We start from the raw sequence: 27892 nt of genomic DNA, 5'->3' as shown, positions 1-27892 counted from the left end.
TTGTTAATTTCAACATTTATTTCAGTATATTGTACAGTATTTCACTTCGGAACAAAAGACATCGTTATCATCAGTATTCATAGGACGTGCCTTGAACTGGCATCTGATTACAGTACAAAAATTTAGATAATAGTTCAATCGTTTATGTCAGAATACAAATTAATTGAAACAAAAGTAAAAAAAAATACAAGTTGGCAGAAAAGAGACTGAAGAAAATACATGTAGGATCGGTCCCATTTATATATATAAGGAGATATATACAATTTTTCTTTTGTTATTTATCTTGCAATTAGATATGGCTCTCTTTAATTTCCTTCATACTGATGTATGTAGACAATAAACAACAACACACACCACTGTTACTGAAATGGTCATCTTCCTTATAGTGCTTGTTCTGTTTTCAGACTGAGAAAACAAAGAGATATCCCTTAATCTTTGGGGAAAGAAAACATTGTTGTAGTTGGAACGCAGGGGAGTCTTTCGCCTGACTTGGTAAGCACTGCCAGATAAGATGGCCTTGAATGAGATAAAAGGAAAGGGTAACTTATTCTGTGAGAAATCAGTTCCAGGCAATTCAGATACATATTTGTTAATTCTCTTCCTAGTAGGAGGGAGGGAGGGAGGGAGGGAGGGGAGGAGGGAAGGAGGGAAGGAGGGAAGGAGAAAGAAAAAGAGGCTTAATATTTCGACAGAATTATGAATGAAAAAGCCCTGACCAAAGAAGACTGTGTCTGCACGTAGCTTGATCTTTATTTTGCTATTTCTATTCAGAGAAATGGGGTGTTTATGCGTTACAAACACCGGGTTGGTTGGTTGTTTCTTTCTATCTTCTACAACCGATGCAGCTTAGAAGATGGGAGTAAGTGGAAGACCAAAAATTGAATGTAAACCCTTCCACTTGTGCCAAAAAAAAAAAAAGTTTCTCCAAGGCTTGGGAAGTTTCAGGAGCTCTTATACGTGGGCACTCTTCGCGTGGGTGGGAGAGCTGGATCCAGAAGCGTAGTAGAAGCGGTTCTCTCCAAAGGTTTGAGCATCGCCTGAACAACAAACAATGATGCATCCACCGAAAAGGCAAAGAGCCGATCCAATCCAGCCAGTGTAGAGGGAATATCCAAAGCTCATAATCATGGTTTCACGGTGAGCGCTCACAGGGAACCAAATGGTAGCCACAATGCCACACAGAGCTGGGGAAACATTTGAAAAGGAAAAAAACAACAACACATCACTGCAGCCCATCGCAGAGTCTACAATACAACAGCAATTGACAAATCCTAGATTAAACAAGCATCTGAAATGTGCACCTCTATTTAAAATAAAATTAAAGGTCAGAATATTGCGCAGTCATATCCACAGCGTTTACTAGTATGTGTTGTCGTGTAAGCCCTTTGACTGATTTTTCTGAATGAATTCTCTGTAAAGAGCAGATACATTAAGTACTATTTTTTAGTTGCTCAAGCGCTTTAACAGTTGTCTTTCACTCATTGGTCCAAGGTGCAAAAAAGACACTTCGGTTTTTAAGGACAATTTTTTGAAAATTGCCAAACATGGCTAAGCGGAATATGGGATTGCTAACTCTTAGATCTTCACTCTTCAGCTACACCAAAGCTTAGTGGCCTGAAGTCGTAAACTGAATTAATGCATTATATATTGTGTGAAGAAATATTCCCCTTTGGTGAACCTGAAATAGAGTACCATAAAAGGAGTGTGCTATAGTTTTCACTCAGGTCCTCCAAAAAGGTGGGAAAATACTTAAAGATCATTGGTTAAGCCGTCTGGCAGCCCTCTATAAAAGAGGACACTGCCAGACAAGCAAGTTGGCTTCCATGTGCTGCCAGTTGGGTTGTACTGATCTACTAATAAAGAGCTGTTGTTACTGAAAGAGCTGTGTCTGTCTCTTCCATCATTGGATCTAATACCTTTCTATTTTTATTGAGGATTCTATCATAAGATATTTTTTCCATCTCTCTGCTACTGTTTTCATTATGCTTTTCTTTCTTGTGTGGGTTGGTTGTTTTTTTGTGTGGGTTTTTTTTTTTTTTTGGTATAAGAAAAGGAGATAATAAGTTCCTCTCTCCATAATTTCGCTTTGCAAGAACCAAACTCCTGAATAATTAACTAGATATTGAAATAAAATAAAAATTCTAAGCGTGCTCATCAAAATCAGTGATTACTTTGAAGGAAATATTTCATTGTGCAATCTGTCTTTTATTTTACAATCATCTCTTCAAACGTGTGAAGTGTCCTTGGCTTTCCATGTGTCCATTAAATATGAATAGAAATAAAAATAAAAATTTCCATAGTAATTATATATATATAATATATAACATTATATATAATATATAATATATAATATATAATATAATATAATATAATATAATATAATATAATATAATATAATATAATATAATATAATATAATATAATAATATAATATAATATAATATAATATAATATAATATAATATAATATAATATAATATAATATAATATAATATAATATAATATAATATAATATAATATAATATAATATATAATAGAATCATCTATTACAATGTCCTTCCTGTTGAAGGCTACTTCAGCTTCAATCGCAACAATACACGAGCATACAATAGATTTTAGCTTAATGTGAACCACTCCAATCTTGATTGCAGAAAATATGACTTCAGTAACAGAGTTGTTAATACTTGGAATACACTACCAGATTCTGTGGTCTCTTCCCAAAATCACCCCATTCCTAAGAGGTCTGTAAGGGGTGCGCATTAGAGTACAAGCGTGCCTAACGTTCCTGTCCTAATGTTCCCTTTCATTATATCCAATTAATATAGTTATTACATAATTATGCTTATATATATGCTTATATATCGTATAGTTATTTCATGCTTATGCTTATATATACTGTTGTGACAAATAAATAAATAAATAAATAAATAAATAAATAAATAAATAAATAAATAAAATAATTATATATAAAATGAAAATGTGGATTGCTGCAGGATCTTCTCCTCCTTCTAAGAGACAAGTCAGTTTAAATGTTCCACAAAGAGAAATTCAAAAGAAATTTTCAATCGTCCTGAGAAGAAGACAAAAATCATAGAAACCGTTTTGGGGGAGGGAGGTAGAAATTGGACATCAGCTTTCTGCAAAGCATTAGAAAGTCCGCCTCAGAGGAGAGCATTGAAATGAGATACACAAAACCTCATAGGGTTCTTTTAATGTGAGTTTGACACATTGCATGCCCATAAAACAGAAGTGTGGCATTCATCACACAGTGGTTCCGGATTTTTTTGGCCCCCATACCACTGTGTTCAGGGAATTTTAAAGAGCCAAAGTTTTCTATTTTACGTTTAATAATAATAACAATAACAACAGAGTTGGAAGGGACCTTGGAGGCCTTCTAGTCCAACCCCCTCCCCAGGCGGGAAACCCTACACCATCTCAGACAGATGGTTATCCAACATTTTCTTTAAAATTTCCAGTGTTGGAGCATTCACAACTTCTGCAGGCAAGTTGTTCCACGGATTAATTGTTCTCACTGTCAAGAAATTTCTCCTTAGTTCTAAGTTGCTTCTTTCTTTGATCAGTTTCCACCCATTACTTCTTGTTCTACCCTCAGGTGCTTTGGAGAATAGTTTGACTCCCTCTTCTTTGTGGCAACCCCTGAGATATTGGAACACTGCTATCATGTCTCTCCTAGTCCTTCGTTTCATTAAATTAGACATACCCAGTTCCTGCAACCATTCTTCATATGTTTTAGCCTCCAGTCCCCTAATCATCTTTGTTGCTCTTCTCTGCACTCTTTCTAGAGTCTCAATATCTTTTTTACATCGTGGCGACCAAAACTGGATGCAATATTCCAAGTGTGGCCTGACCAAGGCATTATAAAGTGGCACTAACACTTCACATGATCTTGATTCTATCCCTCTGTTTATGCAGCCCAGAACTGTGTTGGCTTTTTTAGCAGCTGCTGCATACTGCTGGCTCATATCTATGCCATATTTATGCAATAAATATGTCATATTTATGCCATAAGAATTCAACACTATGGAACTATCAAAAGATGAAGCCCAATTTTGACTTACATTAACAAAAAAAACTTGACATTTGAGAACTACTGAACTGGCCAATTATTTTATTGCCTGCAGAGGAGAGCCACGCTGGATTCAATCATTTAAATTCTTTAAGAACCCAAGAATAGCAGAACGCTAGTCGAACCTACAGTGTCCCAGAGACCACACGGCAGCAGCAAAGCCCCAAAGTTACAAGAAGAAGGAAAATACAGGAAAATAAATTTAAAAAAACAGAAAACAGGGATCAAATGTTTGACTTAAGAGGGATAACTTCATCCCACAGGTCTCCAGGACAAAGGATGCAACAAGCAAAACTGCAGCTGTTAAAAAGAGAAAAAAGTAGGACGGATGACTGCGTGGAGGTCAAGTAGTTTCCATCTAGAACCAGGGCATCAAACATCTAACCCAAGCCCATGATGGACGTTGAGCAACCGTGCAACAAAGTTTTTGCGCAGCCTATGAAATGTTATGGGGAGGGCGCATTTGTTTGGGGATTCCATTAATTCCAGAGTGATTTAGGTAGCTTCAAAGAGGAGCAGAAGTGAGAACATTAGGACTTGATCCCAGAAATTAAAATATCTGCATAGTCAACACTCTTTATCATATCCGGGAACAGGCAATTTAAAACAGGAACCAAGAAATGTTCCTGCCAGAAAATCATATCATCATAAAACGATAAGGGATTTCAGGAATCATCTAATCCAGCCCCTTGCTTGGTATAGGATCCACTAAAGTGTTTCAGAGGGGTCTGGGATCTTTGGTGCTCTGCTCTCTGAGCTTGGCCATTTTCTTGCAGACATTTCAATACCTAATTTGGCACTGAAGATGTCATCTCGTTGGGTAATGAAACATCGGCAAGAAAACAACCAAGCTCAGAGAGCACCAAGGGCTGCTCAGTGCAACCCCGAGCTACAAATATTCTATTCTATTGGTTTCAAGTCATTGTTTGAAGACCTCTTAAGACAAGGGGAAGAAACTGCTTCGCTAGGCATCTAATCTCCTGGTGGACAGTGAGGCCTCTTGAGGATCTCCTGATTCCTCCTAATTCCTAACCTGAATGAATCTACTTTCATACAACTCCTGCTGCAGTTTTACAATGAGGCCTCCTTTTACACTCTCCTCCTTTTATCTCTGTGTATCTCTTTCTCCATTCTCCATCTCGAACTGTTCCAGTCGGCATCTTCCCCTCTGTCTCTGCTTTGTCTTTGTTTCCCTTTGCAAACTTGCATTGCCTTTCCCCCTCCCTTCCATCAGCCAAGGGTGTTTCTTTCTCATCCTGCTAACATTTTAGACTTACAACTGAGATTTGCCGTTCTAATTACATCCATTTGCAAAGATTTTAGCCAAGGCTGAACCAGCAGCATCTGTTCAGGGAGCGGTCAAACTTTCCTTTTGAGAAAAGCAGAGGACACCTGCAGATGCTCATGAAATATCCACGGGATGGTCGGGAGTGGTCAAAAAGTCAAACTTGTGGCTGTGACAACACAATTTTCTATTGTGTTGCCTGTGGCCTTCCGGGTGCACTTTAAGGTGTTGGTTATGACCTTTAAAGCGCTCCATGGCTTAGGACCTGGGTACTTACGGGACCGCCTGCTGTTACCACACGCCTCCCACCGACCCGTACGCTCCCACAGAGAGGGACTTCTCAGGGTGCCGTCCGCCAAACAATGTCGCCTGGCGGCCCCCAGGGGAAGGGCCTTCTCTGTGGGGGCTCCCACATTCTGGAACGAGCTTCCCCCGGGTTTACGCCAAATACCTGACCTTCGGACATTTCGTCGCGAACTCAAGACTCATCTTTTTATCCGCGCGGGGCTGGCTTAAATTGGGATTTTAATGTTAAATTTATTAATCTTAAACGGGGTTTTAGTATGGTAAATTTTAATCACTGGGCTAATTTAAATAAGTTTTTTAAATCGTATTTTAAACTTGTATATTGTATTGTCGGTTTTATTATGCCTGTACACCGCCCTGAGTCCTTCGGGAGAAGGGCGGTATAAAAATCAAATAAAATAAATAAATAAATAAATAATTGAGACCCTGCCTTTTTTGTAGATATGGACAAGATCATAGCAATTGGGAAAAACAAGCTTCACACAACTATAATTGCCACTGGTAACACACATACATATACACATACACATACACATACACATACACATACACATACACATACACATACACATACACACACCCTATGGATACTGATGGACTGTATCCAATTAAAGATAACCCTCTTCATCCAGTATATAAAGGGAAAAAGCACTGAGAAGTGGGGGGTTTTCTTAGACAAACAGTACAAATGAGATACAAGGGAATAGCAAAATACTTGTAGATTATTTTTTAAAGAGTAGTTTTCAAAACTAGGGTTAACAGTCACTTAAAACTTAAATAAAAGCTTGTTGAAACCAACTCTTAACCTAGCCATTCTAAATTGAATTCTGCTGAAAAGACACTATATCTAAATCTGTTCTTAAATAGATGGAATCAGTTAAATCAAATTGACATTTAGAGATGTAAGGCCAAAGTTTTTACTTTATTAGATCAGTTCTATTGAATTGCAATTTTAACACATTCCCAAACTGTCCTTTTCTCTGCATGTGTGAACGTTTTCTTTCCTGTCTTATTACTTTATTGCTTTATTCCTTGTTTTTGATTCCTGAGTAACTTGAAATCCTTTACCTATGACTACGATGCTTACATCATGTGTTACCTATGCATTAGTTTCTCCTGCCTTTCTGAGATGTATAAATATGAGTGCATGCATCCCTTTGTTGGGTGGGTCTCTCAATGTCTTTTGGAAAGAGTCCCACCAGCAGGTGGGGTAAGCCTTGATTGATTACTTTAGGTTTTGTATTTCATTCTTCAGGACAAACCAGGACATCAACTGAGAGTCAAAAGCATCAAAATGGCAAGAATGATTGACAGTTAACCCTCTGCCTTTTTAACATGTCTCGCAGGCATCACGTGCGCATAAAAAAGGAGACCGCCTTGATCATCTGGTCATGCTGCCATTTTACCCCAGATGACCCTTCAGGCACATCCAGATGTTTCTGGGGCTATCTGGCCAATACATTTGGACAGACAAGCACAGCTAGGAAATACCAGCCCAGGGAAGCTGGATGGAACCAAAGTATGATTGTTCTTTCAAATTAATTCATATGAATGGCTCAGCTTTCACTCATCTGGCTTCAAAGATTTGCTTCCAGAAGAATGCATTAACTAATTAAGTGCCAAGAAAGGGCTCTTCCTTACAGCCGGGCTAATATGCTTTCTTACAGACTTTGAGTTGCCAGAAAAGAATGGTTTATTTTATTTATATTTATATGCAACTTATCTCATGGTTCATGGTGATTTGACATACACTGGGCTGCCCCAATGAACAATGCCTATTTTGCCACAATGACAAGGCTGGTCTCTAGGGAAGAGGGTCTCCAACCTTGGCAACTTTAAGCCTGATGGACTTCAACTCCCAGAATTCCCCAGCTGGGGAATTCTGGGAATTGAAGTCTGACAGCTTAAAGTTACCAAGATTGGAGACCCCTGCTCTAGGGCTTCCCTTACATTTTTCAACGTAGTATAATTAAAGTGCAGCAACTGGTGCGTTCACCCTCCTGCCCAGTACAGCTGGTCTTCAACGTACGACCATAATTGAGCCCAACATTTCTGTGGTCAACTGAGACATTTGTCAAGTGTATTTTGCCCCATTTTATGACCTTTCTTGCCACGGTCACTAAGCGAATCACTGCAGTTGATAACTAACAACTAACCCGGTTGTTAAAAGTGAATCTGGCTTCCCCATTGACTTTGCTTCTCAGAAGATTGCAAAAAAGGATCACATGACCCTGGGACACAGCAATGGTCATAAATACGAACCCAATTGCCAAGCATCTGAATTTTGATCACACGATCTTGGAGATACTGCAAAGATCGTAACTGTGAAAAAACGGTCATAGGTCACTTTTTTCAGGGCCGTTGTAACTTTGGACAGTCATTAAATGAACGATTGTCAGGCAAGGGCTACCTGTATCACTGTGGCCGCAAAAACAATAATCAATCACTACCTTTAGTGTCATACAGGCTTGGTGACTAGAAATTTGTGTTTGGGACAGAAATTTTAGCCACATTCCTGATTGCCCTGCTGCTACTGAACTATCTTGCAGGTTATTTCTGAAAATGTATCCAGCTCAATAGATCTGTTTGTTTTAATACAGGTCTAATGCTCTTCTGTGGCAGCGCATTAAACCTAGGTTCCCAAAATAGTCTCAATGCAGTACAGGAGTGCAGGACGATGCTCAGGTGAGTTTTTCCAGGAAATCTGTCCAGCTTCATCCCATGTGCAGAGAAGAGCAACCAAGATGATTAGGGGACTGAGGCAGGAGTGAAATCTAAAAATTTCCCTACCGGTTCTGTGGGCGTGGCTTAATTGGTGGGCATGACTTGGTGGTCAGGTGACTGAATGGGCATGGCCAATAATAATATATAATAAAAATAATAAACAAAGTATACAAAACGTGGGAGCGCACCGGTCTACCTTCTCCAAAAATAGAGGCACCAGTCTACTAATTGCCTTTTTTTGGGAGCGCACTGGTCTACTAGCCGCCTACAGCACTGATCAGCTGTAGTGCGGCCCTTTGAAGCGCTGCGGCAGTCATTTAAGGCCATTTGCAGCTATATCACCAAGAGCTTCAGGGACAGAAAAGAGGAACAGCGAGGCGTGGGCGGTGGGGGAGGCAGGGATTTTTGCTACCAGTTCTCTGAACTACCCGCCCCCATCACTATCGGATCGCGTGATCCGGTCCGAACTGGGAGCATTTTACCCCTGACTGAGGGCTAAAACGTACGATGAACGGTTGCAGTAACTGGGCATGGCTAGTCTAATGAAGAGAAGGACCAGGGGAGACACGACAGCAATGTTCCAATATTTGTGGGGGTACCACAGAGAGGAGGGGGTCAACCTATTTTCCAAAGCACCCAAAGGCCAGCCAAGGAATAATGGATGGCAACTGACCAAGGAGAGATTCAATCTAGAAATAAGGAGAAATTTTCTGACAATGAGAGCAATCAACCACTGGAACAGAAGTTGCCTTCAGAAATTGTGGGAGCTTCATCACTGGAAGCTTTCAAGAAGAGATTGGACTGCCATCTGTCAGAAATGGTGTGGGGTCTCCTGCTTGGGTGGGGCAGGGTTGGACTAGATGACCTGCAAGATCCCTTCCAACTCTGTTAATCTGTTAAAAGATGTCTCGCTGCTCTGGCCGGTCAGCCAGGCTGTTTTGGGGACATGAGTTTGGTGCTCTTACAAAAATCACTAGTCCCGCCTTCAAACACAGGTGCCAGCATGGCAAAGGGATTGCAAGGTGCATCAGGAGAGGCCCCTTTCCCTTCAGTCTGTGCCTTTTCCTCCTGTCTCTTTTGGATACCAGATGGAACCTGAGGAAGTGATACAAGGGGATTGAAGTATGGTCAGCAGTTGGCTGCAGCATCCAAATCACCTTCTGCCTCTATAACCTGCCTTACAGACAAAAAAAAAACGGGAGGCTAGCAGAACACCTTTATCAATTTCAGAAGCAGTTTATATGCAGAAGCAGCACATAAACTGTAATATACTAGTCTGGAACAGACCTAATAATAAAACCCTGGCCAAACAGCCCTCTTTCTTGGTTTAAATCAAATTAAATTAATCCTTAAAAATTGATGACGACAGGTCTATGTTCTTCTAAAAAGTTTGCAAAAGTCATATTTACAAATGCAACCAAGAATTCATTTAGCAATAAGAACTAAAGAGCTGGGTATAAAAGGAACCCTTTAGCGCCTTTCCAGGGAACAGCACTGAAGAAGCTTCTTAGATGAGAAGTATAATGTTTTCAAGAAAAAAAGAAAGTCCAGTTTGCCTTTTGGAAAAGCACATTTGGGACAATCATGATCTGGATGATTGAGAATCACCATAGACGTCTTTCCAGAGGGTTGGCCAAGCATCTGCCAAAGCCAGGTCTTGCAGCCAAGCCAAAATGGCCTTGAAGGCAGTGCCCAGTGTTCACAAGGAAGGAATGTGCCTGCAGCAGCCTAGAATAGCCAATTAAAGCTGGACAGTTCGAAGGCCGTCATTGTGTCAATGCTAATGTCATCAAGGCATCAGAAATTGCAGTTCACACAGCAACGTTTACGATGCAAGAAGAGGAAGAATATTTCTTTAAAGCTGGAATAGCCAGACAACATAATTATAATTATAATATTATAATTATAAGGGGCGTGCATAAGAGCACAAATGTGCCTACCGTTCCTGTCCTATTGTTCCCTTCATTATATCCAATTAATATAGTTGATGCATAATTTTAATTATATATATATATATATTCTTCAAGATATGCTGTTTTATCTATGACATTTGTTTGTGTATACTGTTGTGACAAAAAAAAACAAACACCTTTAATCTGCCTCCCTGGTGGGGTGGAGATAAGTGGAAGCCAATGCCACAAGGAGATGTTCTCTAAAAAGAGCTAGTGGGACCTCTTCATTCCATGTGACCCTTCATCAGTGAAAAGATATTTGCAGATGTAGTTGCATTTGCACTTTTGAATAGCATTTGAATTTTCGGGACTTACCAGTGTTACGAATCAGGAGGCCCCCATTTCTTCAGACAAAACATAACAAATCCTTTATCCCCCAAATTCTGTTGAGCAACTAATACAAACATCTCACAATCAAGGACCCATGCAGGTGAGTACACACCGCTAGTGCAGTATCTAAGCCTCATGTGGGGGAGAGGAAGGGACTCATCTGCCCATTCTCAACAGGTTCTCCTCTGCCCTGACTTTGCTGGTTAAAAAGACCAAGGCAGAAGAAGAATGTGGAAGAGAAAAGAGAATAACTCCTGAAAGAAATGAGCAAGATGGAGACTGGAAGCTACCTAGCTGGTTTTTCCAGGAAAAGCAGTAACCTGTAGCTGAGAGGAACCATGATAGGAGCAAAGTTGAGCTTCTCTGGCAATAGAGGTAAAGCGGGGGGGGGGGGTTGACATGGTGCAAAAAAACCTGAGAACAGTGCCTACTTAGGAGGAGAGTTGGCAGAGACTCTAGGTTGGCAGAATGGATGGCCTGGGATTGGTAGTAAGAGATGAGCTAAATGTCTTGAACTGGAGGTTAGAGAAAATGCCTACTTAGGAGGAGAGGTGGCAGAGACTCTACGTTGGCAGAACAGATGCCCTGGGACTGATAGCAAGAGTTGAGCTAAATGTTTTGAACGTGAGTTGAGCTAAATGTTTTGAATGTTATAAGAGAATTATAATATGGCCATCTCCAGGGAATAAACAGGTGCCAAGACGAAAGTTTCCTAAAGTTTTGATTAAAGGTTGCAATCAAAGGGAGTCCAAGATTAGTCAGTAATAACTATCTGGAGAAGTAAAAGTGGGAGAAACCGCTCTTCTGGAGGGAAAATGAAAGTTCTAGGCTAAGATTCTGCTGTTTTCAGAAACACTCCTCTGATTTATGGACGTTGGTACTGAGGAAGAGATGACTAACTCTGCCTCTCCCTAGAAATTGTTTTATTGTAAACGTACCACTCTGCTTGTACCATGTTTCCCCGAAAAGAAGACCCTGTCTTATATTTGTTTGAACCCCAAAATAAGTGCTTGGCCTTATTTTTGGGGAGGTCTTATTATTTGGGGCGTGTTCTGTCCCCCCTCGCCTCCGTCCGAGTGATGGCTTAATTAGCCAGCACTATCAGCTCTGGCAGCAAACTAGCGAGCGTCTGCCAAGTGACTCTGTTATCTCCCTTGATGCCGATAAGTCACCCAGGAACAAACAGTACTTCAGCTCTAGTTAAAGAGTTGATTTGCCTGCTATGAAGAGGCATAGCAGCCCTCGCTGGTTTTATATCCTGTGGGGTGTGGCTCCATGACTCAGCACTTCCTAGGCCTGTCCCACCCCTGCTTCTGTTGTTCCTGCCTCTCCTGCCTACGAAACCTAGGGTCCAGCCAGGCCTGATTGCCATCAGCTGGGGCTGGAGGCATGGCCGGGGGGGGGAAAGAGTCAGGGGACGGAGGCCTCATTATCTCCTCCACCTGGCCTGCCTCTGGCTCCTGGAGCTGAGCAATGGAAGCCGGTGCTCCCGAGGTAAGTCCTGATGGCCCTTCCCCCTCACTTTCCAAGTCACTTTCTGGCAGAGGGCCCGGCTCGGGGGGCGCAGACACAACAGGGCATGTGGAGCAAGACGAGGCTCCTCTTGCCATCTTACCTGATTTCCAGCTCTGTCTCCCTAACCCTAACCAGAGGAAATGGTGGAGACCGGCTGCGCATGCGGTTAAATATTTTCAGGGAGGGCTTCTTTTAGGGGAGGGCTTATTTTCAGGGGGTGGTTTATTTTAGCACATATGCTCAAAACCGCAATTGGGCTTATTATCAGGGGATGTCTTATTTTCAGGGAAACAGGGTACCCTTTTATTATATTTGATGCTAACTCAAGACTTGCCAGTTTTGTGCCATCTTAATCCATTTCAGTCCATTTCTTACTCTATTTGATGAAAAAAAGATGTCATTTTGACATTTCTTTTAAAGAAATAAAACATTTTGGTGAAGTTCTCACGGTCAGAATATATTCCCGGACTGATTTCATTGCAAGTAGCCACGAGGAAGATGTGAATGTCCTATTTCCCCACTGAACAATAAATTCTTCAGCAGTTTATAGTCTCTTTCTGGCTTCCCATATTCCGATTAAATCTTTTTAAAAAGAGACTATCAGGGAACTTCCCATGGGATTTTTCCCCAAAATGGGAAAAGAGAGCACCCGTGGAGACTTCAGAGTAGTGGAAAAATGTAAACAAGAGATATTGAGTAATGTTGAGAGCTAATTTGGTGTACTGTTAAGGGTACTGGCCTAGAAATTAGGAGGCTGTGAGTTCTAGTCCTGCCTTAGGAAAGAAAAACAACAGGCTGGGTAACTTGGCACCTGTTATTCTCTCTCATCCCAACATACCTCACAGGACTGCGGTTGTGGGGAAAATAGGAGGAAGGAGTATGATGTATGTCCACTGCCTTGATTTACTTATAAAGTGATAAAGTCAGGATAAAAATCTAATAAATAAATAAATATCCTTCCCACTGGCAGATTGTTTTAAACCAAGCTACAATTCCTCCACTCTCCCTTATCTGCCGGTCAGCAACATGGCACAATTATTATGGCTCTTAGTTTGAAGCTTGCCGAGAACATCTTCAGCCAATCATTGTGCAGCTTGTATAGGCCAATAACAGAGCACGGGAAATACCAGCCAATCAACACTCATTCTCCCTTTTTCTAACTTTCCTATTCTGGTGCCTTAGGGCTTCCCTTAACTCTCTTCATGGACAAATAATTTTCTATCCCAGGCTCCATCCAGAGTCTACACACTGGACAACATGTATTTGTGTTGCTGTATAACTTCGAAGGGCAAACTTTATGCTAGGTGATTCCAAGGGAAGATAGCTTATTTAAGCATTAGCAAATACAAACACAAGTCTAGAAAACCTCTTTTTTTTTAAAAAAAAATGTTTATGAAAAATTCTGAAATTAATCAAAAGGACCGTGTCACATAATTTATGAGCGACATAACTAAAGAATGGTATCAGGGTTGAAGCCAAATTGTTATCCTTCTCATTTCTGCCAGCCTCAAAACACTGTTGTGAAGGGTTATGGCTAAGCTGCCAAAGTCACCATTCCTCCTTTATTAAGGATCTTTCCATTTTCAAACATAGGGGCGTGCATAAGAGCACCAGCGTGCCTGCCATTCCTGTCCTAATGTTCCCTTTGGCTGTATTCATTTTGTGTGGTTATTTCATGCTTATACTTACATATATTGTTGTGTTTGACCAAATAAATAAATAAATAAATAAATAAATAAATAAATAAATAAATAAATAAATAAATAAATAAATAAATAAATAAATAAATAGTTTCTTTACTAAAGGCAATTGTGCATTCAAAGATATGCTAGACAAATTTTTAAAATTGCAACTAAAGTCCAACCTCATTCGATTTTTCGACCATTCGATACATGGTCTTAAGTCCGGATGTCCTTTTAAAAAAAAAATGAATTAAATAATTCCATTTTTTTAATTGAACAAGCCGTAATGGTCTGCTTTGCATATAGTAATCATAATGATTAGAATTATATATCATGCTAAGCCAACTGGAAACTATTACAAAGGCTTAGCATGTTGTGTGTACTAGGCCACTGTGCTAAATTTAATGTTGAATTTACTGAACAGATAAGGTCACAGGAGGCATTTCATAATGCTTGGCAAGAGTTTGGAAAGGCCCCTGGCTTTTGACTTTTTGGTGAGCATCTGACATTAAATCATTTAGACATTCTGAACACACTTTTTTTCCTGCAAGCACTTAACAGTTGTTGTGTATTGTTGCCCAGAAAACTATACGGACATATTCCATGCTGTCCAAATGTATTGGGGTTCAATTCCTATTGATCTTGATAGAGATCAAAGGAATTAAAATTGAACTTTGACAGACAAAAGTGGTGGTGGAGATGGAGGAGGAGGAGGAGGAGGAGGAGGAGGAGGAGGAGGAGGAGGAGGAGGAGGAGGAGGAGGAGGAGGAGGAGGAGGAGGAGGAGGAGGAGGAACAGGAGAAGGAGAAGGAGGAAAAAGAAGAAAAATCCTATAAATCTGCAACCACCAGATCTGTAAGAAGCAGAACAGAAGATATAAGGAGATAGGAATTACAAGTAAGAGGAGTTGTGGGTGGTCTCTAAAGCAATCTTCTCTAAGGTGGCCTCCTCCAGATATGCTGAGTCTGCAGCTCCTTCCCAAATGCCTGACCAAATAGCTAATGCACTAGATAAGAGCTAAGAAAGGTGCAGCCATCCAGAGTCAAAGGTTCCTTTGAAGCAAGCTCAGCTACTCGTGTCTGCATCACCTCATCTCTGTAGTTTCATCGGAATAATACTGTACAGAAATGCCTTTTTTTCCTAGGATGCTTGTTCAACTTTCCAGGGTAGTTTAGAAAGCTGATCAGTAGTACTCAGGCATTATTTGGCTTCAGTTATGTGTATCCAAGACAAGCTGCTCAACTACAATTCCTAGTAGTCCCAATCAGTGTAACCAATGGTTAGGAACTGTGGAAGTCGCAATCTTGGCTACATCTGAAAGTCTGTAACTTCCTCATCCTTGCTGTTAATCCCTCTAGATCTTTGGTTGTTTTAACCTATTGAAACCGTTGGATTTGGGGCTACATCTTGCAAATTGCAGAGAACTTGGAAGTCTCTACTGCAGCTGGACACGTCTTCTCCAATATGGTGGAAACTGGGCACCCATTATAATAAAGCATGATGTCAGTGCTGGCTGCCAGAAGGAGAGAGTCCACTTCAGGGCAAGGCAGCACAAAGAGGCTACTCTCCTCTTGGCCATCCCATCCTCCTCCTCCTCCTCCTCCTCCTCCTCAGCTAAACAGACTGGTGAAGAAAGACACCAAGGCCTCTTGTTGTGAGATGGCAAGGCACAAAAATACACAGGTGGTAACGATGCTTGTATTGGCCATTGTTGTCAGGGTGATACTGACTGGGTCTTCCATACTGATCAGAAGAACATACATTCTATGAGAATTGCTCCAGACCATCATAAGCAGAGCAGCTCAGTCGTAGGGGGAGGAGGACACATAGGGACAATCGTCTTCAGAATTGGCTGCTAACACAATGCAATGGACATCTTTGGGTTCCTGAAAAATTACAACCCCCCTCAATTTGGTTGTTGCTGTTGTTAGTTGCGAAGTTGTGTCTGACCCATCACAACCCCATGGACAATGTTCCTCCAGGCCTTCCTATCCTCTACCATCCTCTGGAATCCATTTAAGCTCAGGCCTACTGCTTCAGTGACTCCATCCAGCCACCTCGTTCTCTGTCGTCCCCTTCTTCTTTTGCCCTCAATCTTTCCCAGTATTAGGCTCTTCTCCAGTGAGTCCTTCCTTCACATTAGATGGCCAAAATATTTGAGTTTCATCTTCAGGATCTGGCCTTCTAAAGAGCAATCAGGGTTGATCTCCTCTAAGGCTCAATTTGGTAGCTGCTTTCAATTTGGCAATTGTGTGAATTAGCCAACCCCGCTACAAGCTTCCCCGTCGTGGTGATTCTCAACTGTATTGTCAACTTCGGTCATTTTTCCAGTATAGGTAGTCCTCAATATTTACAATCAGAACTGAGCCCAACATTTCTGTTGCTAAGTGAAACAGTTTGTTAAGTAAGTTTTGCCCCATTTTGCAACCTTTCTTAACGGTTGTTAAGTGAATCACTGCAGTGGGTGAATTAGTAACATGGTTGCTAAGTGAATCTGGCTTCCCCACTGACTTTGCTTGTCATATTTATAAGCCTGCAGCTGTCATAAATATGAGTCAGTTGCCAAGTGTCTGAATTTTGATCATGTGACCATGGGGATGCTGCAACAGTTGTTAAGTCTGAAAAATGGTCATAAGTGGTCACTATTTTCAGTGTCATTGTAACTTTGAATGGTCATTAAAGGAATGCTGCGTGGCAGCAGTGGTTAGAATGCAGTATTGCAGGATAACTTTGCCCTCTGCCAGCAGTTCGATTCTGACCGGCTGAAGGTTGACTCAGCCTTCCATCCTTCTGAGGTTGGTAAAAAGAGGACCCAGATTGTTGAGGGCAATATGCTGACTCTGTGAACCGCTTAGAGACAGCAGTAAAGCACTATGGAGTGGTATATAAGTCTAAGTGCTGTTGCTGTTGCTACTGTAAATCAAGGACTACCTGTATTCCAAAAAAATCATCTAGCATAAAATGGATGGACTCTTGCATCAACCATTTTGTCTGAAATGGTATACGGCAGGTGTCAGCAACCTGCGGCTTCGCAGCCACATGCGGCTCTTTGGGCCCTCTGCTGTGGCTCCCTGTTGGGTGATCCCACCACTGGCTGGCCCTGTTCCTCACCCTCCCCTCCCAGTCACTCCTGGCCTGGCCTGAGAAGGTACGGGAGACAGCAGGTGATGGAGAAGTGGCCAGGACAGAGACAGAGAGATACAGAGAGAAAGGAGGAGAGAGACGGGGTAGGGGGTAGGGAGAGAAAGATGTCAAAAGGGTTTTGTGGTTCCTGGTGTTTTTTAACAACCGGTTCTCTGCCCTAATGACTGGCTGGGTAGGCATGGCTAGGGGGGATCATGTGACTAGTGGAAGTGAGTGATGTCATGTTGGCCACGCCCACCTAGGTTTTGTGGCTCCCGGTGTTTTCTTTTTTGTGGGAAACGGGTCCAAATGGCTCTTTGAGTGTTTAAAGTTGCAGACCCCTGGTATAGGGTTTCCTGCCTGAGCAGGGGTTTGGACTAGAAGACCTCCGAGGTTCCTTCCAACGTTGTTATTCTGTTCTGTTTGTCTATCCAGCTCAGGGAGGGACTTAAGCAGATACATTTACACAACATCTTAAGCTCCATTCATGTTAACATTGATTAGTTTGGTTGAGGTTTAGAGTGAGTTAGCCAGATTAGTGCCATTTGGGTAACATATGATTCAATATATTGTATAGATATAGATGTTCACAACAGGTTAATTTAACATGTTTGAATGTTGCATTTATGTTTTACCAAATCCCAGAAGGGTATGGCTAGCTGATGAGAGCTAAATAGCTTGAAATAGATCTATACTGGTCTCCCTTTATTTCTTTGTTGGTAAAACATAACTTCAACATAAAAATAGTTTGTTGTGAAAGCGACTGCCTATGAAGGCTCCTGGCTTGGGGCTGAAAGGCAAAAGTGGAGCAGTCCATCCCATAATTGGGTAGACCAGGTTGCCCTGTTTAAAAAACACTTAACATGTTTGAATGCAGCCTTCACTGGGAGGCTGGCTCTGTCCCAGGTGAGTGTGATGATGACTATGATTCTGTGGTCAAGTACAGCTTTGTGGATCTCTCACTGGGAAATGTGCTAGGTTGGAGTTTGATTAGCACCCGAGGAAGTGAATTGAGACATGGGGAGCCTTACCCAAGAGGATTAACAGGATTCCTCCCAGTTGAGAACGCCGATACTTGGCCACTCCAGGTTCATGGCCCATCCGGATGCAAGGCAAAACAGTCACCAGGAGGAAAACAGCTGGGAGTCCCAAAACTGTGGCAGCAATCATCAGGGCCCGACATGCCTGGACGTATCCTGTGGGAAGAAAGACTTCAGAATTTGCAAACCTACAATGTTCAGCGGTGCGTTTCTGCTTTAAATAAGAGGGCTGTCCTATAGAGTCGCAACTAAACAAAGGCATTTCCCAGAGGGGAACAATCGATTTGCATGACCGAGAAAGTCCATCTGCTGTAGGCAGCATTGTTACAATCGGCAAGGTTAGCAAAGATGTTTAAAAATTTGTCCGCCAAATGTTGGAAATATAACCTGACACCAGGCACATATTGTCATATGTGGTGGACATGTGCAAAAACAAAGAAATATTGGACAAAAATTCATTCATGGTTAATAAAAAATGTTAAAGCAGCACATAGATTATAAACCAGAAATATTAAATTTAGATTGTGCAAAAATGGACAGACTGACATTAAAGATAAAAGAAAAAGAAGATACAGAGTATTTTCCAGCATAGGATTTGTTTTACAAATGGTTGGATAATAGAGGTAAAAATTAGGAGTGGGAAAAGTACTATTACATAAGCCATGGTGCACACATATATTCTTAACACAGGTTCACCGCATGCACACACGCTCGCTTCATGTGAGTGTGCGCCTTCTGTGCACACACCCAGCCTTCCACGTATGCGCTTTGCTTACAAGCGCACCTTCCACACCTGTGCCCAGCCTCAAAAATGTGGCTAAATAAGATGCCAGGGCGGGCAGGCGGGTGGGCAGGCTACCCGCAATCTTCACTACCGGTTCGCCTGAACAGGTACAAACCGGCTGTATCTATAGTAAGGTAAAGGTTCCCCTCGCATTTATGTGCTAGTCGTTGCCAACTCTAGGGGGTGATGCTCATCTCCATTTCAAAGCCGAAGAGCCAGCGCTGTCCAAACATGTCTCCTTGATTATATGGCCGGCATGACTCAACACCAAAGGCGCACGGAACGCTGTTATCTTCCCACCAAGTTGGTCCCTGTTTTTCTACTTGCATTTTTTTATCTGCTTTCGAACAGCTAGGTTGGCAGAAGCTGGGGCAAGTAATGGGAGCTCACCCCATTATGTGGCACTAGGGATTCGAACCGCTGAACTGCCGACCTTTCGATCGATAAGTTCAGCATCCTAACCACTGAGTCACCGCGTCCCATCGCTGTATATATACAACTGCATATAAGCAAAATGATCCAGACAATACACTATTCACTAAGCACTTATGTATATAAAATGAAATGTATAAATAAACTGTTTAAAAAAAGGAGAAAAGAATGTCCATCTGTACTTCCTCTTAGTGGGATCTCTAAAGCAGGGCTGGAAAACCATTTTTTCCAGAAAGGAAAGGCCAGTCCTTCTCTTTCAAAGGCTGCACAGATGACATCACAACAGGAAGCAGGGACCACAATTTTGAACTGGTGGGTTATTTTTTCCTACTGCCGTGGTATTGGCAAACGTATGGGCTTGTTTAATTTATTTCAAACCTTCCAGAAAGTGACAGCAGCTTTTTTTTTTTATCATTTTCTTCCTGATTGTCACATTTTAGGATTTGGGGGTGAACTAAAAACCCAACAGGAATGTTGTGGCTCCAGCCCCTGAACCTGGCCCCATGCCCGAAAGTGACTTCGAGAGCGAGGGGGAAGGGCCGGTAAGGCTTACCTCAGAAGCACTGATTCCTTTGGCCCGGCTCCAGGAGCCAGAACCAGGCCAGTCGGAGGATGTAATGAGGCCGACATCCCCTGATTCCTCCCTTCCTCAAGCTACGCCCTCAGACGCAGCTGATAATCATACTAATCAAGCCTGGATCAACCCGTGCTTCAGAAGATTAGAGAGGCGGCGTCATCAGAGGGAGACCGCCTCTCTAATCCACAGGATATATAAGGATATATAATCCACAGGATATATAAGGAGCTTTGGGACTGCTCTCAGTTCCACGGGAAGCAAATTAGCTGAACCGTGTGGAAGTGAGCTGAAGTCTTAATCTGTTTGAACTTTTTGGCAGTCAGCTGCATTTTCTCGGCCAGGACTGATAGGAGCCGTGAACCCATTGGCTGTGAGCCAGCTCATTACTCCAGAGTGAGGACGGAGACAGAACAAGGAATGTCCACCTCAGCCACAAAGTCAGATATATGTATGATGCTCTGTATGGAAGCCTCTATGCATGCCAGGTACCTCGTAAAAGGAAGAGGTGGAAACGTTATTTCTTGGAACGCGGCTGACAAGCAGAATGAAATTAATCAGCTCAAAATAATAATCTCCAAGACTAAAAAATGTAGCCAAAAGTGAGGCAAGAATGCTTAAGATTCCTCTGAGCTCACAAACAGTGAATCGATTTCTAAGAATAATAAATTGTAGGCAGTAGTGGGTTTCCAAAAAATTTACTACCGGTTCTCTGAGTGTGACTTGATGGGCATGGCTTGGTGGGTGTGGCTTGGTGGGCATGGCAGGGGAAGGATACTGTAAAATCTCCATTCCCACCCCACTCCAGGGGAAGGATACTGCAAGACCCCCATTCCCTCCCGATCAGCTGGGACTCAGGAGGCAGAGAATAGATGGGGGTGGGGCCAGTCAGAATTTTTACTACCGGTTCTCTGAACTACTCAAAATTTCTGCTACCAGTTCTCCAGAACTGGTCAGAACCTGCTGAAAGCCACCTCTGATTGTAAGGGATTTGTTTTTGACTTCTTCTAACTACAGGTAGTACTTGATTTACAACCACAGTTGAGCCCAAAATTTCCATGGCTAAGCAGAAGAGTTGTTAACTGAGTTGCTCCCCATCTTTTGACCTTTTCACCACCGTTTTTAAGTGAATCACTGCAAGTTGTTAACTTGGTATCATGGTTGTTAAGTGAACCTGGCTTCCCTGGTTGACCTTGCTTGTAAGGAAGCCAGTGGGGAAGGGTCACAAAAGGTGATCAGATGACCCTGGGGACACTGCAAGTGTCAGAAGTACATGCCAGTTGACAAGCATCCAAATTTTGATCCTGCAAACAAATGGGGATGCCACAATGGTTGCAAGTGTGAACACCAGATATAAGTCACTTTTTTTCAGTGTTTTGTCACTTTGAACAGTCACTAAACAAATGGTTGTAAGTCAAGGACTACCTGTACCATGTTCCTGTCACTTGCAGAATCTGAGCAGAGTTTGCCTGCTTGCTGAATGGTAGGAAGAATTACAGTTACAGAATAGAATAGAATAGAATAGAATAGAATAGAATAGAATAGAATAGAATAGAATAGAATAGAATAGAATAGAATAGAATAGAGTAGAGTAGAGTAGAGTAGAGTAGAGTAGGGCAGGGCAGGGCAGGGCAGGGCAGGGCAGGGCAGAGCAGAGCAGAATAGAATAGAATAGAATAGAATAGAATAGAATAGAATAGAATAGAATAGAACAGAACAGAACAGAACAGAACAGAACAGAACAGAACAGAACAGAATAGAATAGAATAGAATAGAATAGAATAGAATAGAATAGAACAGAACAGAACAGAACAGAATAGAATTTTTTTATTGGCCACATGTGATTGGACACACAAGGAATTTGTCTTGGGGCATATGCTCTCCATGTATATAAAAGAAAAGATACGTTCATCAAGGTACAACACTTACAACACTTAATGATAGTCATAGGGTACAAATTTAACACTTAATGATAGAACACTTAATGATTGTCATAGGAAGGGGGGGGTCAAGCTATTTTCCACACGAAGGCCAGCCAAGGAATAATGGAGGGAAACTGAACAAGGAGAGATTTGGAAATAAGGAGACATTTTCTGACAGTGAGAACCATCAACCAATGGAACAGAAGTTGTCTTTGGAAGTTGTGGGAGCTTCATCACTGGAGGCTTTCAAGAAAGATTGGGCTGCCATTTGTCAGAAATGGTGTAGGGTTGGTTTCCTGCTTGGGTGGGGCGGGGTTGGACTAGATGACCTGCAAGGTCCCTTCCAACTCTGTTAATCTGTATCTAAAATAGAGGAGAATTGTTCTGGAGCTAGAATGGGGAGCTCTAAAGTCAAATTTGCATTTGCCCATAGAACAATTGGAAGACTTGGGGCCAGCCTCAGTCTCTTCCTCTAGCCTACCCCCACAAGGTTGATGTAAGAATGTGGTCTAGGGCAGGAGTCTCCAACCTTGGCAACTTGAAGATTTGTGGACTTCAACTCCCAGAATTCCTCAGCCAGCTTTGCTAGCTGAGGAACTCTGGGAGTTGAAGTCCACAAGTCTTCAAGTTGCCAAGGTTGGAGACCTCTGGTCTAGGGGAGGAAAAGAATATGCATGGACCACTTTGAGTTCCTGAATGAAAAATAACAATAAATAATCATGAGTATATATGTCCCAGGATAATGTTGCAGGGTCCAATCTGGGTCAGTCACTTGGACCAGAAGTTTTGCCTTCTGAGCTTTCGGACTCATGCTGGGAACCCATTCTCAGGGAACTTCTCTAAAGAGGACTAGAGAAAAGTTCCCTGAAGATGGGCTGTAGCACAGGTCCAAAAGCCTGACTAGGTGGCTCAATGGCTAGGACACTGAGCTTGACGATCAGAAAGGTTGGTGGTTCAAATCCCTAGTACAGGGTGAGCAGGGGGTTGGACTAGATGACCTCAATGTCCCTTCCAACTCTGTTAGTATTACTTTCAGCTCAGAAGACAAAACTTCTGACAGACCCAGATTGGATGCTGCAATAAATAATTAATCGTAGAGGTTTGAAGATAATGCGATTCACAATCATGCACATCAGAATAACTTCAGGTTAGAAAAAACTGGTATCAGCAAACCGGAAAATTAGAAGTATGAAATTAGTGTAGAACTGAGCACTTAAGTTAAACAGCCTGGGACTATAGAGGGTCTTCCAGAGAGCAATAACCTGTAGTTTGAGTTTACACTGGCTGCTCATGATGTTATGTTGCTAAAAGTGAGCAGAATTCTAGCTTGCAAGTTCTACTTTATTGGGGACTTTAAAATTTTAATCAATGTATTTGTATTCCAATCTTAAAATCCATTACTTGAAACCTGCTGCAAAAGATTAGCCAGTCAACTTAGCATTTAAAACATCTTGGCCTGGAAACATATTCACAGGGACAAAATTGAATAAATTTTACAGTCCTTCTACACTAATATTTCCTGGGGTTTTTAGAATTTTAGCTGGATGGGAATTAGAACTCATTTATTGAAGTTAGTGCAAAGTATGCAGAAAATTTGATATGTATCTCAGCCAAATCTTTTCTAAGTATTGGAGTAATGTAGTTCCTGAAAGGGACATTTCTCTACTTCAATTTTCATATTATGCTTGAATTTATGGACAGTTGCAGACTAATCATGCTGGTTAGTTAAGTCAGTCATGGACTTAATAAAAGCAAAATATAACATCAACTTTTCTGGATGACTATTTGTTCCTCCATCCTATTTAATAGCTGTTAGTTAGAACTTCTAGAAAACCCTCTAGCATCTATCAACCTTCATCAGATGATATTCAGATGTATCTCTGAATTAGAAGGTTACATATAAACTGGTCATTAACAAACTTGTCCTCCTAGAGCCCTCTAACTTGGTGGTCATTTCTATCCAGTTGCAGGGAGCTCCATGTCCATTAAGCAACATATACAGTAAAGGTCTCTAGTTCCATTGGTGCTGAAACTCTTACCAATCGAACTGGTGCTCATAATGTTACAATGAAATAAAATTAAATTAGACAAATATACCAAACTTTTTAAAATGATATCATATTGGCTGAAATCTCCCATTAGTCATGAACTTCCTGGCCAGCCTCAAATCAAGGCATTGGCCCACAGCTGAGGGATAATAGTAGTGATAAATATATTATTTTATATAATAAAATATAAGAGATATTTAGGAAAAAACTTATAGGATTGTTGACTACATAAAATATTTAACAGTCCTAATTTGTTCCATCTTTTAAGCATTGTTTTATGTCATATGCACATAATATGATCAGACCTCGCAATTTAATATTTTCAACTTTCTTAAATGTTATATGTGTATCTGTGTGTGTGCATTATATCTGGATTATAAAGATTATTGCGTACGCACACAGATCTTAAAATCTGGAGAAGAGGAGGAACATCTTAAACAAAAGTTTAATTTTGATTGATAATGACTAATTGATAAATCTATAAACACTGTTTATTAATAATAATGCCAATTATCATGCTAACCCTGGGTTTAGTTCTTTATTATCAGAAAAATACATCCTTCCTGGAGAAAATGTCTCTTTTAAAGTCATGGTCTAATAGCACAGAGAGCCACTAAAAAAAACCCCACCACTTTTTTTGACATGTGATTCTAAAACGTATCTTCCCTGATAGCACAAACTTCCCATGCTGGAATAACAAAATCCAGCTGTTACTGTTTGTATAGCTTTGTATTTTACACCATACAATGTGGAAAATATTTTCATTGTCTCCATTCCCACACAAAATCACTGAAGCTAGCCCACCAACAAGGAGGAGCTCAGTGATACAGACCAGATGGTATATTAGATTTCATTCTAGGACCTGCCCAATATTATAAACAGGATTTACCAGGTAGCCCCTAAGCCCAACCTATTTTAAAACAAATGCCCAAGCATCTGTGAGTCCCATTTTGCTGATGGTTAAATAGAGACACACCACATACCCCCAAGATGTGGAATATCCAGAGTCACACAAATTTTAGTGGTAATTCCTAGAAATTAAGGCCTGGCTGCAGAATCAGAAATGGGCGTTAAAAAGATGATCGCATGCCAACCTCTCACCGTGACTGGAAGTCAGGTGGAAAGTAATTTTTTTAAAAAAAATATTGAGTTTTGCCCTGTCCCTTTTGACTGTTTCCATTTGCCAGAAATTAGGATATTATGATCTGAGCATGTGCATAATACTACTAATTGATGTGACAACACCAGGAAAAATAGACTAGAAGACGAAGAATTGGAGAAGATCAGAAAATATCAAGATCTGAAAATCGAAACGGAAAAGATTATGGCATAAAGCAGGTATGGTGATCCCATGATGGTTACATGGCACACTGAGTATCATACTAAAAAAATATTGGATGGCACTTAGAAAATCTGTGTATTGATAAATATTTGCATCTCTCAATTGAAAAAGGCCACGCTGCTCAGATCCTTATATATATATATATATTACACCAATACATTATGATGTCCTTGATTCCTGGGAAGAATTCAATGCACAGAATTCCAAAATTGCAGGAATTGGGCATGTCTATTCTAATGAAAAGTAGGACCGGTAGCAGTCTTCCAAAATCTAAGGGATTACTACAAAGAAGAAGAAGTCAACCTATTCTCCAGAGCACCTGAAGGGAGAACAAAAAGCAATAGATGGAAACTAATCAAGAAGAGAAACAACCTAGAACTAAGAAGAAATGTCCTCGTAGTTGGAACAATTAATCAGATTGTTAATTGCCTCCAGAAGTTGTGGGTGCTCCATCACTGGAGGTTTTTAAGAAGAGACTGCTATTTGTCTGAAATGATATACAATCTCCTGCTTGACCAGGGGGTTGGACTAGAAGACCTCCAAGGTCCCTTCCAACTCTATTATTCTGTATTCTATATGAAGGCCAAAATGAGCTAAAGAACTGGCAGCTGTGACTTCATATTGTTGTGGACAGAATAATAATAATAATAAGACAAAGAAGAAGAAGGAGAAGGAGAAGGAGAAGGAGAAGGAGAAAAGGAGGAGGAGATTATTCTTTTCTCTTGCTGGGATTAAGGGTTTTATTGGTGTCCTCACTTCCTAAATTCCTTCACAAATTTATCTCTCTCTCTGCTTATTCAAATATAATTTCGAATGCACCCTTTCTATAAAAGATTAACCCTCAATTTGTTGCTGTTATTATTAGGATTATAAACAAACATAACTAGAATTCCCCATATATTACTTCTTTTTTTGTCTGTTTTCAGACACATTTTTCAGCAATCTTACCAAACATTCCCAAATTTCCCTAAGAAGTCCTATCTAAAAATATAACAAGCCAGCATTGAAGCTGTGAGGTCTGGTTTGAGTTGGGAGTCAGAGTTGGCAGTTGCTGGATAATCCATACCTGGTAATATGAGGATATCCACCAGTGGCTTGCAGTGATACAGCCCTGTTGCCATGACGCAGTCGGCCCACAGCCCTTTGGATCCCAGCTCATCCATCTTCCGGCAAGTAGTGATGGTGTATCCACAAGTCACAACCCAGTCATTTGTGGAAGTGGCCACAATCAAGCCAATCCAACCGACAAAGCTAGCCACAAACCCAGTAAGATGTAGACAAGTGGCAACCATCCTTCCCGTAAGCTTGGCTGAACACTGAAAAACTGGCGAGCAACAAGGCGAAGATCTGACTGTAAGTGGTCAGCTACAGGCACTGAAATGAGATCAGCTGGGATGGAGATGCTTGGCATCTGTTAGCCCAGCCCCTGGGAGGAGTCTGCTCCCATATAGATAGAGGGAGGTGGCTCAAAATGTGCCAAGTTTTGTTTTTCTTTTCCCTTTGTTTAAAACTTCCTGCAATTACATAGTGGGGAGAGTGAATACAGAAAGGCAAATGGGAGAAGAGACTCCACCTTTAGGTCCAAGCTTAAACAAGGCCTGATCCTAAGTTAGAAAACGCAACGAGAAAAGATTTGGTGAAACATGAATGAGAGGAAATGAACTTTTTCAAAACAAGAGATAGCACAAAAAGCTGGTTTATTACCTATGTCTCTTCTCTGAAGAGTCTTGTATAACACGCAAGCACACCCTTGCACTTTTTAAAAGAGAAAAACGATGCAGCAAATAAATAGAAAAAATACAGATTCTTAGATTCATGTTATCACCTTTTGGAATTGACGGCGTACAGCAGAAGGATTGGTGGGAATTTTCAGTCTCTTTTCTGCATTGGGTGAATTGGGGGAGATTTTCAGGAAAAATCAGATGCTTTTGGCTTGGAAGAAGCTTCAGGCACCCAGAGTAACTCTGACAGCAACCCATGGATGGGCTGATTTATCTTATTTGGAAAGGTCATGGCAAGCCATGTACTTTAAACCTCTACACATTACTTTGTTCATTTCTACAACTCCATACAGAGCGAAGATTGCTAATTTTACAGGTGGGATATATTTTAGTGATGGGCGCTAGGGATTATGTCTTTTAGTAAATTGACTTTTAGGCAATTGTACTGCAATGATCAAAGCTGTCAAACTATTGGGTTTAACAGTCCCAATAGTCTGACAGCTTTGCAATAATCCTAAAGGTTATGGAGAGGGGAAGAATAGATTTAAGGTCAATTTTCATAATTCCCTCAACACTGCAAACTATTTACTAAATCTGCACTACTATTAATCTTCTCATCATTCTCACCACCCATCTCCTTCCACTTATGAATGTATGACGGTAACTTTGTTGCTTGTATCCTTATGATTTATATTGATATTGATTGTTTCCTGATTGCTTATTTGTTCCCTATGACTATCATTAAGTGTTGTACCTTATGATTTTTGATGAACGTATCTCTTCTTTTATGTACACTGAGAGTGTATGCACCAAGACAAATTCCTTATGTGTCCAATAAAAAGTTCTACTCTATTCTATTCTGTTCTGTTCTGTTCTGTTCTGTTCTGTTCTGTTCTGTTCTATTCTATTCTATTCTATTCTATTCTATACTATTCTATTCTATACTATACTATACTATACTATACTATACTATACTATACTATACTATACTATACTATACTATACTATACTATACTACTCTACTCTA

At 41.0% G+C, this 27892-nt stretch overlaps 1 protein-coding gene across 1 annotated transcript; it reads right to left on the bottom strand.

The window, feature by feature from the left end:
* CLDN11 (claudin 11) lies at positions 1 to 26531 on the bottom strand. Its single transcript, XM_058188028.1, has 3 exons — positions 26211 to 26531; positions 18034 to 18198; positions 1 to 1184 (listed from the first exon to the last, which is right to left on the bottom strand). Exons 1-3 carry the CDS (start codon positions 26434 to 26436, stop codon positions 952 to 954), a joined length of 624 nt encoding a protein of 207 aa, XP_058044011.1. The 5' UTR covers positions 26437 to 26531; the 3' UTR covers positions 1 to 951.
* Positions 26532 to 27892: the final 1361 nt, after the last annotated feature.

Source organism: Ahaetulla prasina, chromosome 6 (genome assembly GCF_028640845.1).
Source record: "Ahaetulla prasina isolate Xishuangbanna chromosome 6, ASM2864084v1, whole genome shotgun sequence".
In the NCBI taxonomy this organism is placed as follows: Eukaryota; Metazoa; Chordata; class Lepidosauria; order Squamata; family Colubridae; genus Ahaetulla; species Ahaetulla prasina.
Note: the sequence above shows the minus strand (reverse complement) of the source record. Positions and strands in the feature narration are given on the sequence as shown.